The following is a 14,042-nucleotide window of genomic DNA, read 5'->3' on the forward strand; positions in this document are numbered from 1 at the left end:
TGATTTTGCACATGCAAAGGAAGCAAAAACGCACTGAAATCTTGTGAGGAGACCCATGCAAAAGATTTTGGTCATTTTTTTGGTTCCACGCATGCATGAAAGCAAAAAATGGCCGAAATCTCTCTTGCATGTTTCCCCTCATAAGATTTTGCTTCTGCACATGCACGTGGAGCGGTCACGCACAAATTGCACAATCTGGCGGCCGCTAGCAGTGTGCTGTCCCCTACTGCACCGGTAGCAACCTACTACTGGATCTCACTGTACATAAAAGAAAATATACATTTATCAAGTGTATATTTAGGCCAAGTGGAGTGAAGTTAAGAGAAGTTCCTTTTTCGTTAGGAATAGAAATACTGTATTGCCGGCTGCCAACAGTTCGAGTCTCACAAGGTTCAAGGTTGACTCAGCCTTCCACCCTTCCGAGGTGGATCAAATGAGGACCGAACTTGTTGAGACCAGTGTGGCAACTCTGTCAACCGCTTAGAGAGGGCTGTAAAAGCCCTGCGAAAGCGGTATGTAAGTCTAAGCACTATTGCCATTGCTATCTACCCAAACAGCCCCTGAGACCAAGGAAACTTCAGCAACCGAGTACAGTGGTTCCTCTACTTACGAACTTAATTCATGACCAGGTTCTTAAGTAGAAAAGTTTGCAAGAAGAAGCAATTTTTCCCATAGGAATCAATGCAAAAGCAAATAATGCGTGCGATTGAGGAAACCACAGGGAGCGTGGAGAGGCCCCACGGAAGCTTCTCCCCGCCTTTTCCCTGTTTCCTTCCATGAGATTTCTACAGAGGCCCCATGGAGGATTCTCCCCGCATTTTCCGGCCCTGTTTCCTCCTAGGAGATTCCTAGAGAGGCCCCACAGAGGCTTCTCCCTGCCTTTTCCGGTTACATTTTTGGAGGCTCAGATTTGTAAGTGGAAAATGGTTCTTGAGAAGAGGCAAAAAAAACCCACCTGGTTCTTATATGGAAAAGTTTGTAAGTCGAGGCATTCTTAGGTAGAGGTACCACTGTAGTTAATGCCTGGAACTCACTAGCTCTGTAGTTTCGTCATCAAACCCCCAAACCTTTACCCTTATATCCATTGTTGATCTCACCCAATTTCTTAAGAAATCAGTAAGGGGCGTGCATAAGTACACCAGCATGTCTACCCTCCCTGTCCTAATGTTCCCTCTTATTAATACCCATCTCATGTATATAAACACAGTGTTATATTTAAGAGGCATGTATAAGTGCACCAGAGTGCCTTCCGTTCCCTGACTTAATGTTTCTCTTTTACTAGTATCATGTATATAAATATTACTATATCTGTAGATTGTTCTGAGTTTGGGTTTTTCCCCGTGTAATATTTTGAGTGTCTGGCGAAATCACATTTGCCATCATCAGGCTGAAGTTATTGGCTTCGTGCTGCTTTGAATATTATTATATCTTTGTATATCACCAATACGTACTTGACAAAACAAATCAAATAAATAAATATTTTATATTATTTGACCCCTGTAACAATCATTAAGTGTTGTATCACATGATTCTTGACAAATCTGTCTTTTCTTTTATGTACACTGAGAGCATATGCACCAAGACAAATCCCTTGTGTGTCCAATCACACTTGACCAATAACTAAAGAATTCTGTAAATACCTTTGTATACTACCAGTACGTATTTGACAAAATAAAATAAACAACAAAATAAATAAACCCTAGTTTGCGATGTAATCATTTACAAAAAAACTCCCTAACCTAATTATTTATCATTCCGACCGCCTAAAATCATTTTTTAAGCGCTTGAGGGGCGCTAAGGTCATCCCGAAGCCCACGCGCCTTTCTCGGGACGGTCTGAGGGAACAGGGACCCTTCCTCGCCCTTTCCTTCTTCTCCCGCCCTTTTCTCCATGGGGAAAGGAGGCCGGTGACGTCTTCCGCCCGCTAGGGAAGAAGCACTCGAGCCGAGCTCGGAGAAGAGCAGCCTTGAACCGAATCCCAACGCCTCGCCCGAACCCATCTCGGCTGTCCACCAGGGGGCGATGGCGTAGCGAGCAAAAGGCGCCCCCCCCCCCCGGGGGAGCTGCAGAGAGTTGGGCAGAGAGAGAGAGAGAGAGAGAAAGGGGGGAAGGTGGCGGCGGGCGAGCGAGACGCAAACAACTTTTTTTTGGTTGCTTCCAGTGAGTTGCAGTTACCGGCCCGCCGGACTTGTAACCTGAGCCTGCAAACTAGCTGCAAAAGGCGAGAGGGAGCTTCGAAAACTGCGGAGGAGGAGAGACCGAACTAAGCCCGCTCGGGGGGCAACGGCGGTGGGCGGGCGGGCGGCTTTCTTTTTTTCCCCGGGTCCCTCGGCTCGCCCTGAAAGCCGGCAATGGGCAGGAGAGAAACCGCGTGAACCTCCGGCGAACTTTTACAACACCCCCTCCTCCGTCGTGCAGGGCAGGCGGATGGAGGATGCGCTCTGCCCGGCGAGCTGTCTAAGAAGGAGGCGGCGGCGAGGACGACGACGATGAAGCCGAAGCCGAAGCAGCAGCAGCTGCCGGCCTCGCCGCCTCCGAAACACTACGGGGCGGGCTGTGCGGAGCCCCGGTCTCATGTGGCCCCGGCTTCCTCGGCCGGTCCCACTCCCGGCATGGGCTGGAGGCGGCGGCGGAGGCCCTTCTCGCTGCTGCCTTTCCTCTCCCTCCGCGAATACGGCTTCTGCATGGCCGCCCTGCTGCTCTTCTGCCTAGGCTCCCTCTTCTACCAGCTCAACGGGGGCCCGCCTCACTTTCTGCTGGACCTGAGGCACTATTTGGGTAAGGCCACCGAGGGGGGACGGGGGACGAAGCCAGCAGGGATGCTCTTGCCGCCGAAAGGGGCTGGGGGATCCAGGCCGGGGCGGGGGACCCCTCGAGTGGGGTGGCCTGAGGGAGCTTCCCCCCCTCCCCGAAGCGAGGGTTTAGGGTTTTTTTTTGGAGAGGGAGAGAAGGAAAGGTTTCCCTTGACGTACTCTAGGAAGTGGGCGGCGGGGGGGGTTGTCTCCCAAGTTTTCATCTGGGTCCCACTTGTTGGGGGGGGGGGAGAGAGCGTATTTTCCCAGCTCTCGGCTGGCCACCAGCTCCGTAATGGGACCCGTGAAATTTAACATCCTCCTCTTTGAAAGGAGCAGAAAGGGAGAGTTGAGGTTACACTGAGAGCACTTGGGTTAGGGTTTGAGTTTTCTTTCTTTGTTTCTTTCTTTCTTTCTTTCTTTCCCTACCTCCCTTTCTCCTTCCTTTCTTCCTTCTCTCCTTCCCTCCCTCTTCCTTCCTTCCTCCCTTCCTTGTTTCTTTCCTCCTCCCTCCCTTCCTCCCTCTTTCCTTCCTTCCCTCCCTCTCTCTCTCCTTTCCTCCCTCCGTCTTCTTTTCTTTTTTTCTTTCTTTCTTTCTTTCTTTCTTGCTCCCTTCCCTCCCTTCCTCCCTCTTTCATTTCATCCCTCTTCCTTCCTTCCTTCCTTCCTTCCTTCCTTCCTTCCTTCCTTCCTTCCTTCCTTCCTTCCTTCCTCCCTCCCTCCCTCCCTCCCTTCCTTCCCAAATAAGGTGTGCTTGCAACAGTAGTAGTAGTAGTAGTAGTAGTAGTAGTAGTAGTAGTAGAGTCCCGCAAGAAATTGGGTGTCTTAGAAATTTAACTAATAAATAAACAAGTAGTGAATAGTAGTAGCCTGTGTGAAAACGCTGAATTAAATGTTTGGAATTGGGAGGGGAGTTGCCCTTTTGCTACCTAATTAGGATAATTTCCCCATGCTGTATGCTTTATTAATTAATACCCAGCCCAGCAATCAAACTTTGGTCTTCACTATATTACATAAAGGAAACTCTGGAGGGAGTGGGAGGGAAATCCTATGTATAGTAACCCCTGCTGAGAGGATGAAACATATTAGGTGAATTGAAGAATATTTGAATCTGCATTTAAGGGGCCCTAAATAAGAAATATTTTTAAACAAATGGCTTTATAAATACAAACAGGTTTATAAATCTAAATGGATGGATGGATGGATAGGTAGGTAGGTAAGTAGGTAGATAGATTTTTTGGAGAGGGGTGGCATACAAATCTAATAAATAATAATAATAATAGATAGATAGATAGATAGATAGATAGATAGATAGATAGATAGATAGATAGATAGATAGATTTAAGGCAGAAATAAGAAATAAGTAAGACGTACTTATAACTGATGCTTTAGCCATAGTTTGGACAGATTGCTTTAATAGGGTCCTCAATGTGCACTTGCCATCATATAAATGTAAAGTCCACCGCTTTATGTTTCAAAGGTTGGAATTTTAGCTTCTACAATTAATGTTACTTTCTTTGCCTCCTTTTCATTTCATAATCTTTGAAATACACTGCTCAAAAAAATAAAGGGAACACTTAAACAACTCCAAGTAAATCAAACTTCTGTGAAATCAAACTGTCCACTTAGGAAGCAATATTCATTGGCAATCAATTTCACATGCTGTTGTGCACATTCAACTTTGTACAGAGCAAAGTATTCAATGAGAATATTTCATTCATTCAGATATAGGATGTGTTATTTGAGTGTTTCCTTTATTTTTTTGAGCAGTATACTTGATAACTGTCATGTTCTTCATTATAAAGCTGCTAAAAAGCAAGAACAAATAACACCCCTTGTGCTCTTGTTGGCCCCATGAAGGGTCTTTGTTATGAAATAGTAGGGGAACTAGAAAGTGACAAAAAAGGATTCTACATCATTTCTGACTTTATTAGATAAATAATTGAGGTTCGCACTTGATCCAAGCCTCCCAGGGATAAAATATTGTTCAACAGACAGCAACATACTGTTGCTGGTCTTTCAAGATAGTGTTGGATATAACTAGGCTATAATGAATTTTAATGTAGGAGACTTACAAAATCACAGTAGAAAGTAATGACACCCTATGTTAACCATAAACCTAAAATAGTTATAATAAGACCCTTGGGTCTAAACATGTGTCAAAATCATCCACTGATCACAGCAGTGCTGTAACTGGCTGATAGCAGATATTTTCCCATAGGGTGGGTGACATCCACTGTATCTGTTGTCTTTGGAATGTTTGGAGAACTATACTGTATATGTTAATGAAGTTTCTCCTTTTTTTTTGGTTATTATTTAATGCTGCCTTCCTAAAGTTATCTTATTTGAAATCATTGTAATACATGAAATGACCTTTAGAGGTAATGCCCATTTGTGCCATTTCCTTATAATACTTCTGCTGTTTATATAGATGTCACTGCTAACTTTTAATATCCTAGATCAGTGATGGCCAACCTATGGCACAGGTGCCATAGGTGGCACATGAAACCATAACTGCTGGCACACGAGCTGTTGCCCTAGCTCAGCTCTAGTGTGCATGTGTGTGCTGGCCAGGTGATTTTTGGCTCACAAGAAGACTCTGTGAGGGTGTTTTTGGCTTCCAGAGAGCCTCTGAGGGGATGGGGGAGGGCGCTTTTACCCTCCTCCAGCTCCAGTGAAGCATTTGGAGCCTGGGGAGGGCAAAATATGAGCCTACTGGGCCCACCATAAGTTGGGAAACAGGCCATTTCCAGTTTCCAGAGGGCCTCCAGGGGGCAGGGGAAGCTGTTTTCACTCTCCCCAGGCATTGAATTATGGATGTGGGCACTTATGCTCTTTCGCCACCCAAGGAAAAAAAGGTTCACCATCACTGTCCTAGATATTAAATTCACATGTATCTTACATGCAGGCCTTCTGATTTAGTCTCTATTACTTTCATATGACATTGGAGGTTGTATGATAGTTGTAAGTCCATTTTCTGACATTTCTGTATATACCAGTGATGGTTAACCTTTTTGGCACCGAGTAACAAAACTGGAGTGCGCATGCGCATGGCAGAACTCAAAAGAAAGCAGCTGGCTGGTGCGCATGCACACGGGACCAGCTGTCTGATGCGCATGCATGCCAAGGAACCCGGAAGAGCAGCTGGCAATGGTGCATGTTCCCACAGAGAGGGCCTGTGACATGTATGGCATAGGTTCATTATCATGGGTATATACCATGTATATATGTGTTGCTTTATTGTAAAGCACATTTATTATTGAATAAATGAGCTTATTTGAGAGATTATTGTGTTCATGTATTTCTTTCTTCTAACATCACCAATTCCCGAATTGATTGATTATTAATGTTCCTTTTGGAATTCAGTTTCCACATGGGGTCCATTTTTTTTTCTTCTGTAAGAGACAAGAATAGGATTAGTATTTTTCAAGAAATTTCCACCATCACTGAAGAAATGGGAATAAAAGCTTCTTTTGAAGCTGCTTTTCTGTACACCAAAGGTTGATTGATGTATTGTGAGTTTTGATATTTTTCTGTTTCCTTTGCCTACTAAACGTATTTAATAGTGAAATTTTATTTGGAGGAATTTGAATCACTCTTAGGTTTGTGATTCAGAGACTGATAAGAGTTTATCGTAGAAATGGCTAATATATATGAAATATAGAACAGTAAAAAGTTGAGGCTCAACTGTTTTTATTTTATTCTACTGCTGCACTGAAAAAAATTGGAAGCTAACACTTTTCTTTCTTTTTCCTAATTATCCTACACTTCTCTCTTCCTCCTTAAATAAAGGCTTAAATAAGGTTCAGGAGGGAAGTGTTTTTAATAGGAAAGTGAACACAAGAACAAGGGGACACAATCTGAAGTTAGTTGGGGGAAAGATCAAAAGCAACGTGAGAAAATATTATTTCACTGAAAGAGTAGTAGATCCTTGGAACAAACTTCCAGCAGACGTGGTTGGTAAATCCACAGTAACTGAATTTAAACATGCCTGGGATAAACATATATCCATCGTAAGATAAAATACAGGAAATAGTATAAGAGCACACTAGATGGACCATGAGGTTTTTTTCTGCCGTCAGTCTTCTATGTTTCTATGTTTCCTTTCCCTCTTCCCCATTTTCCTAATGTATATGTAGACAGACTCACAGAGCGAGTGAGTGAGCTTATGTAAATTATGCCAAGTTCCTGGTTTAAAATCTAGAAACTCAGGTGGAGAATTATGAAGTATATGAAAACGAGAAGTGTTTACAATGGTTTTCCATTTAGTGAAGTAGAAAGGTAGTTATACCCTGTATTTCTAGTAAGAAAAATACCTTGATAGTGTCAGTGATTTTGATAAAAATACATGAGGCTTGTCCTTGTTTATTTCCTCCTGTATCATTTCATGTCTGCTCCAAAAAGTCCCTCTCTTGCAGATACCGTTCTACCTATAAAAATAATATTTGTAGCTTAAAGTTGAAATAAGAAGTCCTTGATACCAAACTCAGAGAAGTTTTTCTTGAACTTGATAACAGGGTGTCCAGCAAACCTGGAAAACAGGGAAATCAGGGAATTATCAGGGAAATTGGTGGTTTGGGAACTATCAGGGAATTACAAGATGCGTTCCAAAAGTAATGCAATTATTTTTTAAAAAAGTAGATTATTGAACAGATTTGCACAAACACTTAAAATTATTCAAAGTACTGTCCTTGGGCCTCTACATGTTTTTTCCATGTTTTTCCAGTGACTTTGCCATGACCATTACGTGCCCTGGAAGGCGTCTTTGGGAACCTCTCGCAAGGTCTTCATCACAGTTAATTGGATCTCTTCTATGGGTTTGAGTTTTCTTTCTTTCTTTCTTTCTTTCTTTCTTTGTTTCTTTGTTTCTTTCTTTCTTTCTTTCCCTACCTCCCTTTCTCCTTCCTTTCTTCCTTCTCTCCTTCCCTCCCTCTTCCTTCCTTCCTCCCTTCCTTCTTTCTTTCCTCCTCTCTCCCTTCCTCCCTCTTTCCTTCCTTCCCTCCCTCTCTCTCTCCTTTCCTCCCTCCGTCTTCTTTTCTTTTTTTCTTTCTTTTTTTCTTTCTTTCTTTCTTTATTTCTTGCTCCCTTCCCTCCCTTCCTCCCTCTTTCATTTCATCCCTCTTCCTTCCTTCCTTCCTAAATAAGGTGTGCTTGCAACAGTAATAGTAGTAGTAGTAGTAGAGTCCCGCAAGGAATTGGGTGTCTTAGAAATTTAACTAATAAATAAACAAGTAGTGAATAGTAGTAGCCTGTGTGAAAACGTTGAATTAAATGTTTGGAATTGGGAGGGGAGTTGCCCTTTTGCTACCTAATTAGGATAATTTCCCCATGCTGTATGCTTTATTAATTAATACCCAGCCCAGCAATCAAACTTTGGTCTTCACTATATTACATAAAGGAAACTCTGGAGGGAGTGGGAGGGAAATCCTATGTATAGTAACCCCTGCTGAGAGGATGAAACATATTAGGTGAATTGAAGAATATTTGAATCTGCATTTAAGGGGCCCTAAATAAGAAATATTTTTAAACAAATGGCTTTATAAATGCAAACAGGTTTATAAATCTAAATGGATGGATGGATGGATAGGTAGGTAGGTAAGTAGGTAGATAGATTTTTTGGAGAGGGGTGGCATACAAATCTAATAAATAATAATAATAGATAGATAGATAGATAGATAGATAGATAGATAGATAGATAGATAGATAGGCAGATAGATTTAAGGCAGAAATAAGAAATAAGTAAGACGTACTTATAACTGAGGCTTTAGCCATAGTTTGGACAGATTGCTTTAATAGGGTCCTCAATGTGCACTTGCCATCATATAAATGTAAAGTCCACCGCTTTATGTTTCAAAGGTTGGAATTTTAGCTTCTACAATTAATGTTACTTTCTTTGCCTCCCTTTCATTTCATAATCTTTGAAATACACTGCTCAAAAAAATAAAGGGAACACTTAAACAACTCCAAGTAAATCAAACTTCTGCAAAATCAAACTGTCCACTTAGGAAGCAATATTCATTGGCAATCAATTTCACATGCTGTTGTGCACATTCAACTTTGTACAGAGCAAAGTATTCAATGAGAATATTTCATTCATTCAGATATGGGATGTGTTATTTGAGTGTTTCCTTTATTTTTTTGAGCAGTATACTTGATAACTGTCATGTTCTTCATTCTAAAGCTGCTAAAAAGCAAGAACAAATAACACCCCTTGTGCTCTTGTTGGCCCCATGAAGGGTCTTTGTTATGAAATAGTAGGGGAACTAGAAAGTGACAAAAAAGGATTCTACATCATTTCTGACTTTATTAGATAAATAATTGAGGTTCGCACTTGATCCAAGCCTCCCAGGGATAAAATATTGTTCAACAGACAGCAACATACTGTTGCTGGTCTTTCAAGATAGTGTTGGATATAACTAGGCTATAATGAATTTTAATGTAGGAGACTTACAAAATCACAGTAGAAAGTAATGACACCCTATGTTAACCATAAACCTAAAATAGTTATAATAAGACCCTTGGGTCTAAACATGTGTCAAAATCATCCACTGATCACAGCAGTGCTGTAATTGGCTGATAGCAGATATTTTCCAATAGGGTGGGTGACATCCACTGTATCTGTTGTCTTTGGAATGTTTGGAGAACTATACTGTATATGTTAATGAAGTTTCTCCTTTTTTTTGGTTATTATTTAATGCTGCCTTCCTAAAGTTATCTTATTTTAAATCATTGTAATACATGAAATGACCTTTAGAGGTAATGCCCATTTGTGCCATTTCCTTATAATACTTCTGCTGTTTATATAGATGTCACTGCTAACTTTTAATATCCTAGATCAGTGATGGCCAACCTATGGCACAGGTGCCATAGGTGGCACATGAAACCATAACTGCTGGCACACGAGCTGTTGCCCTAGCTCAGCTCTAGTGTGCATGTGTGTGCTGGCCAGGTGATTTTTGGCTCACAAGAAGACTCTGTGAGGGTGTTTTTGGCTTCCAGAGAGCCTCTGAGGGGATGGGGGAGGGCGCTTTTACCCTCCTCCAGCTCCAGTGAAGCATTTGGAGCCTGGGGAGGGCAAAATATGAGCCTACTGGGCCCACCATAAGTTGGGAAACAGGCCATTTCCAGTTTCCAGAGGGCCTCCAGGGGCCAGGGGAAGCTGTTTTCACTCTCCCCAGGCATTGAATTATGGATGTGGGCACTTATGCTCTTTCGCCATCCAAGGAAAAAAAGGTTCACCATCACTGTCCTAGATATTAAATTCACATGTATCTTACATGCAGGCCTTCTGATTTAGTCTCTATTACTTTCATATGACATTGGAGGTTGTATGATAGTTGTAAGTCCATTTTCTGACATTTCTGTATATACCAGTGATGGTTAACCTTTTTGGCACCGAGTAACAAAACTGGAGTGCGCATGCGCATGGCAGAACTCAAAAGAAAGCAGCTGGCTGGTGCGCATGCACACGGGACCAGCTGTCTGATGCGCATGCATGCCAAGGAACCCGGAAGAGCAGCTGGCAATGGTGCATGTTCCCACAGAGAGGGCCTGTGACATGTATGGCATAGGTTCATTATCATGGGTATATACCATGTATATATGTGTTGCTTTATTGTAAAGCACATTTATTATTGAATAAATGAGCTTATTTGAGAGATTATTGTGTTCATGTATTTCTTTCTTCTAACATCACCAATTCCCGAATTGATTGATTATTAATGTTCCTTTTGGAATTCAGTTTCCACATGGGGTCCATTTTTTTTTCTTCTGTAAGAGACAAGAATAGGATAAGTATTTTTCAAGAAATTTCCACCATCACTGAAGAAATGGGAATAAAAGCTTCTTTTGAAGCTGCTTTTCTGTACACCAAAGGTTGATTGATGTATTATAATGTATTGTGAGTTTTGATATTTTTCTGTTTCCTTTGCCTACTAAACGTATTTAATAGTGAAAATTTATTTGGAGGAATTTGAATCACTCTTAGGTTTGTGATTCAGAGACTGATAAGAGTTTATCGTAGAAATGGCTAATATATATGAAATATAGAACAGTAAAAAGTTGAGGCTCAACTGTTTATTTTATTCTACTGCTGCACTGAAAAAAATTGGAAGCTAACACTTTTCTTTCTTTTTCCTAATTATCCTACACTTCTCTCTTCGTCCTTAAATAAAGGGTTAAATAAGGTTCAGGAGGGAAGTATTTTTAATAGGAAAGTGAACACAAGAACAAGGGGAAACAATCTGAAGTTAGTGGGGGAAAGATCAAAAGCAACGTGAGAAAATATTATTTCACTGAAAGAGTAGTCGATCCTTGGAACAAACTTCCAGCAGACGTGGTTGGTAAATCCACAGTAACTGAATTTAAACATGCCTGGGATAAACATATATCCATCCTAAGATAAAACACAGGAAATAGTATAAGGGCAGACTAGATGGACCATGAGGTTTTTTTCTGCCGTCAGTCTTCTATGTTTCTATGTTTCCTTTCTCTCTTCCCCATTTTCCTAATGTATATGTAGACAGACTCACAGAGCGAGTGAGTGTGCTTATATAAATGATGCCAAGTTTCTGGTTTAAAATCTAGAAACTCAGGTGGAGAATTATGAAGTATATGAAAACGAGAAGTGTTTACAATGGTTTTCCATTTAGTGAAGGAGAAAGGCAGTTATACTCTGTTAATTTGTAGTAAGAAAAATACCTTGGTAGTGTCAGTGATTTTGATAAAAATACATGAGGCTTGTCCTTGTTTATTTCCTCCAGTATCACTTTCATATCTGCTCCAAAAAGTCCCTCTCTTTCAGATACTATTCTACCTATAAAAATAATATTTGTAGCTTAGAGTTGAAATAAGAAGTCCTTGATACCAAACTCAGAGAAGTTTTTCTTGAACTTGATAACAGGGTATCCAGAAAACCTGGAAAACAAGGAAATAAGGGAATTATCAGGGAAATTGGTGGTTTGGGAACTATCAGGGAATTACAGGGTGCGTTCCAAAAGTAATGCAATTATTTTTTTAAAAAAGTAGATTATTGAACAGATTTGCACAAACACTTAAAATTATTCAAAGTACTGTCCTTGGGCCTCTACATGTTTTTTCCAATGACTTTGCCATGACCATTACGTGCCCTGGAAGGCGTCTTTGGGAACCTCTCGCAAGGTCTTCATCACAGTTCATTGGATCTCTTCTATGGACAAAAAACGGGTTCCTTTCAGGGCTGCCTTAATCCGAGGGAACAAAAAGAAGTCTGCTGAAGCGACGTCAGGACCATAGAGGGGTTGGGGCAGCGTTGGCACCTGGTGTTTGGCCAGGAACCTGTGGACTCGTAGTGCACTGTGGCAAGGTGCGTTGTCGTGATCGAGTTGCCAGGTAGCGGAGATGTCTTTTCTCGTCCTGATGACCCTTTTTCAGTCTTTCCAGCACATCCATGTAGAAGGCAGCATTAACTGTCTGTCCTTGAGGAACAAACTCCTTATGGACTACTACTTTACTATCGAAAAAGACAATGAGCATTGTTTTCACTTTTGATTTGCTCATTCTTGCCTTTTTGGGCTTGGGGGATTGGTCGGTGTGCCACTCAGAACTTTGGCGTTTTGTTTCTGGGTCCTAGTAAAAAAACCCAGGTTTCATCACCAGTGATGACGGTGTCCAAATAATCAGGTTCAATTCCTATACGTTGTAAAAGTTCACTTGAAATTTTCAATTCCATTTTTTTCTTGACATGGTCGGTGCGCAGAGGTTTACAATAACTGACGACCTGCCGCTTCCACAGCTTGGAGAGCACTGAGACCGGTTTCGCGGTAAAACTTAGCGTCCCCCCCCCCCACCTACTCCAAGTGCTTTGGTCCCACTCCGACCAATAGGAATGGTGTAGGAAATTCAATTGTATTACTTTTGGAACGTACCCTGTATTAGGGAATTTGTGGGGGGGGAAACAGAATAAATCAGGGGGGAAATAACCAAACTGTAATAAAATGTTTAAAAGTCAGAGAAAATCATGTAAAAAAATAACAATAACGGATTGCACTGCCTAGCAGAATCAAGCAAAAATGAGCATAACTGTGGCAAAAACTTGCTTCCTCAGCTACTGATATTTCTCCATGGCTTAGCCGTTTGGTATGTCGTCATCTACGACTGTGCCTTAACAAGTTACAGGGAAATACCAGGGAATTTCAAAATGCTTTCCCCCCTGGACACCCTGGATAGGTTTCTTGCCAATGTTTCATTATCCAAACTAGGTAACCTTATCAGTACTACTGGTAGTCTCCCAAATTAGGAAATATCAGTGAGGTTTGGCTAATGAAACATCTATAAGAAACAAGCAAGCTCAGAGAATACAAAGGACCCCCCAGGTACTATTCTGTTAGGGAATAGATGCAGTTAATTTCTCCTATATTTTAGGGATGTAGGCTGTAGCAATCAATGGTGAATGTGTCTATCATTTTGCTGGTATGGTAGGTAGCATCTCCATTGTGTTGAACGCTTGGTCATTCCCTATGTCTCAAATGGCTTCTTTGAATTGATATACAAGCACATGGTGGGGAAAGGGTGAAAAAGAAGCTGTTTTATTTCCCCCCCCTGTGCTACAATATATGATCTGTTGAATAATTTCTGCCATGGTTGTCAAATTTTGATTAATTTATTGGTAGAATTATCAGTACAGTTGGTAGAATGGTTGAAGTTGTTAGAATATAGTTGAAACTTTGGAATACAAATAATAGTATTTTATAACTTTTACTTGAATTAGTTTGAATCTGTAATCCACCAATACCGGGAACCTCTAGAAAGTTGATGCTGGTGGCCAATATGGAAAGCTTTCAATAAACTGCCAGAGACGTAACAAATGCTTATAAGCCAACCATCCCACAAAGAGTGCCTCTTTTAATAAAATGCAAAAAGCTACATCTACATCTACATCAGTGGAAGAAAGGGACTACTATGCATACACTTTTGCACTTCCCATTCAGAAAGTTTTGCTGAGTGATTGGTAGGAAACATACACATTACCTCTGTGAATTAGAAAACTATATCAAAATGTTTAAGCTCTGCCTTTAATAATTGCGTGATACCTTTGGCAGAAAAAGAATCAAACCTAAATTTGAAAATTCCCCGCCACCGCACTATAGTGTGTTTGTATATGTATTTTTCCTAAATCCATATGAAACTTTCATATTCTTTGACTGCAAAATTCTAAGTTTTGCTTACTAATTTTATTGATTCTGAATGTTCAAGCTTTTTCTAGATGCTTTT

At 41.1% G+C, this 14,042-nt stretch overlaps 1 protein-coding gene across 1 annotated transcript in view; it reads left to right on the top strand.

Annotated features, from left to right (window-relative positions):
* Window positions 1-2,017: 2,017 nt before the first annotated feature.
* UST (uronyl 2-sulfotransferase) overlaps window positions 2,018-14,042 on the top strand; it is a 156,129-nt gene continuing 144,104 nt past the window's right edge. The window contains exon 1 of the mRNA XM_070733691.1: window positions 2,018-2,778. Within this exon, the coding sequence (XP_070589792.1) occupies window positions 2,490-2,778 (289 nt within the window). The 5' untranslated portion in view covers window positions 2,018-2,489. The remainder of the gene's footprint in view (window positions 2,779-14,042) is intronic.

The sequence above is a fragment of the Erythrolamprus reginae genome, chromosome 1, assembly GCF_031021105.1.
Source record: "Erythrolamprus reginae isolate rEryReg1 chromosome 1, rEryReg1.hap1, whole genome shotgun sequence".
NCBI classification, from domain to species: Eukaryota; Metazoa; Chordata; class Lepidosauria; order Squamata; family Dipsadidae; genus Erythrolamprus; species Erythrolamprus reginae.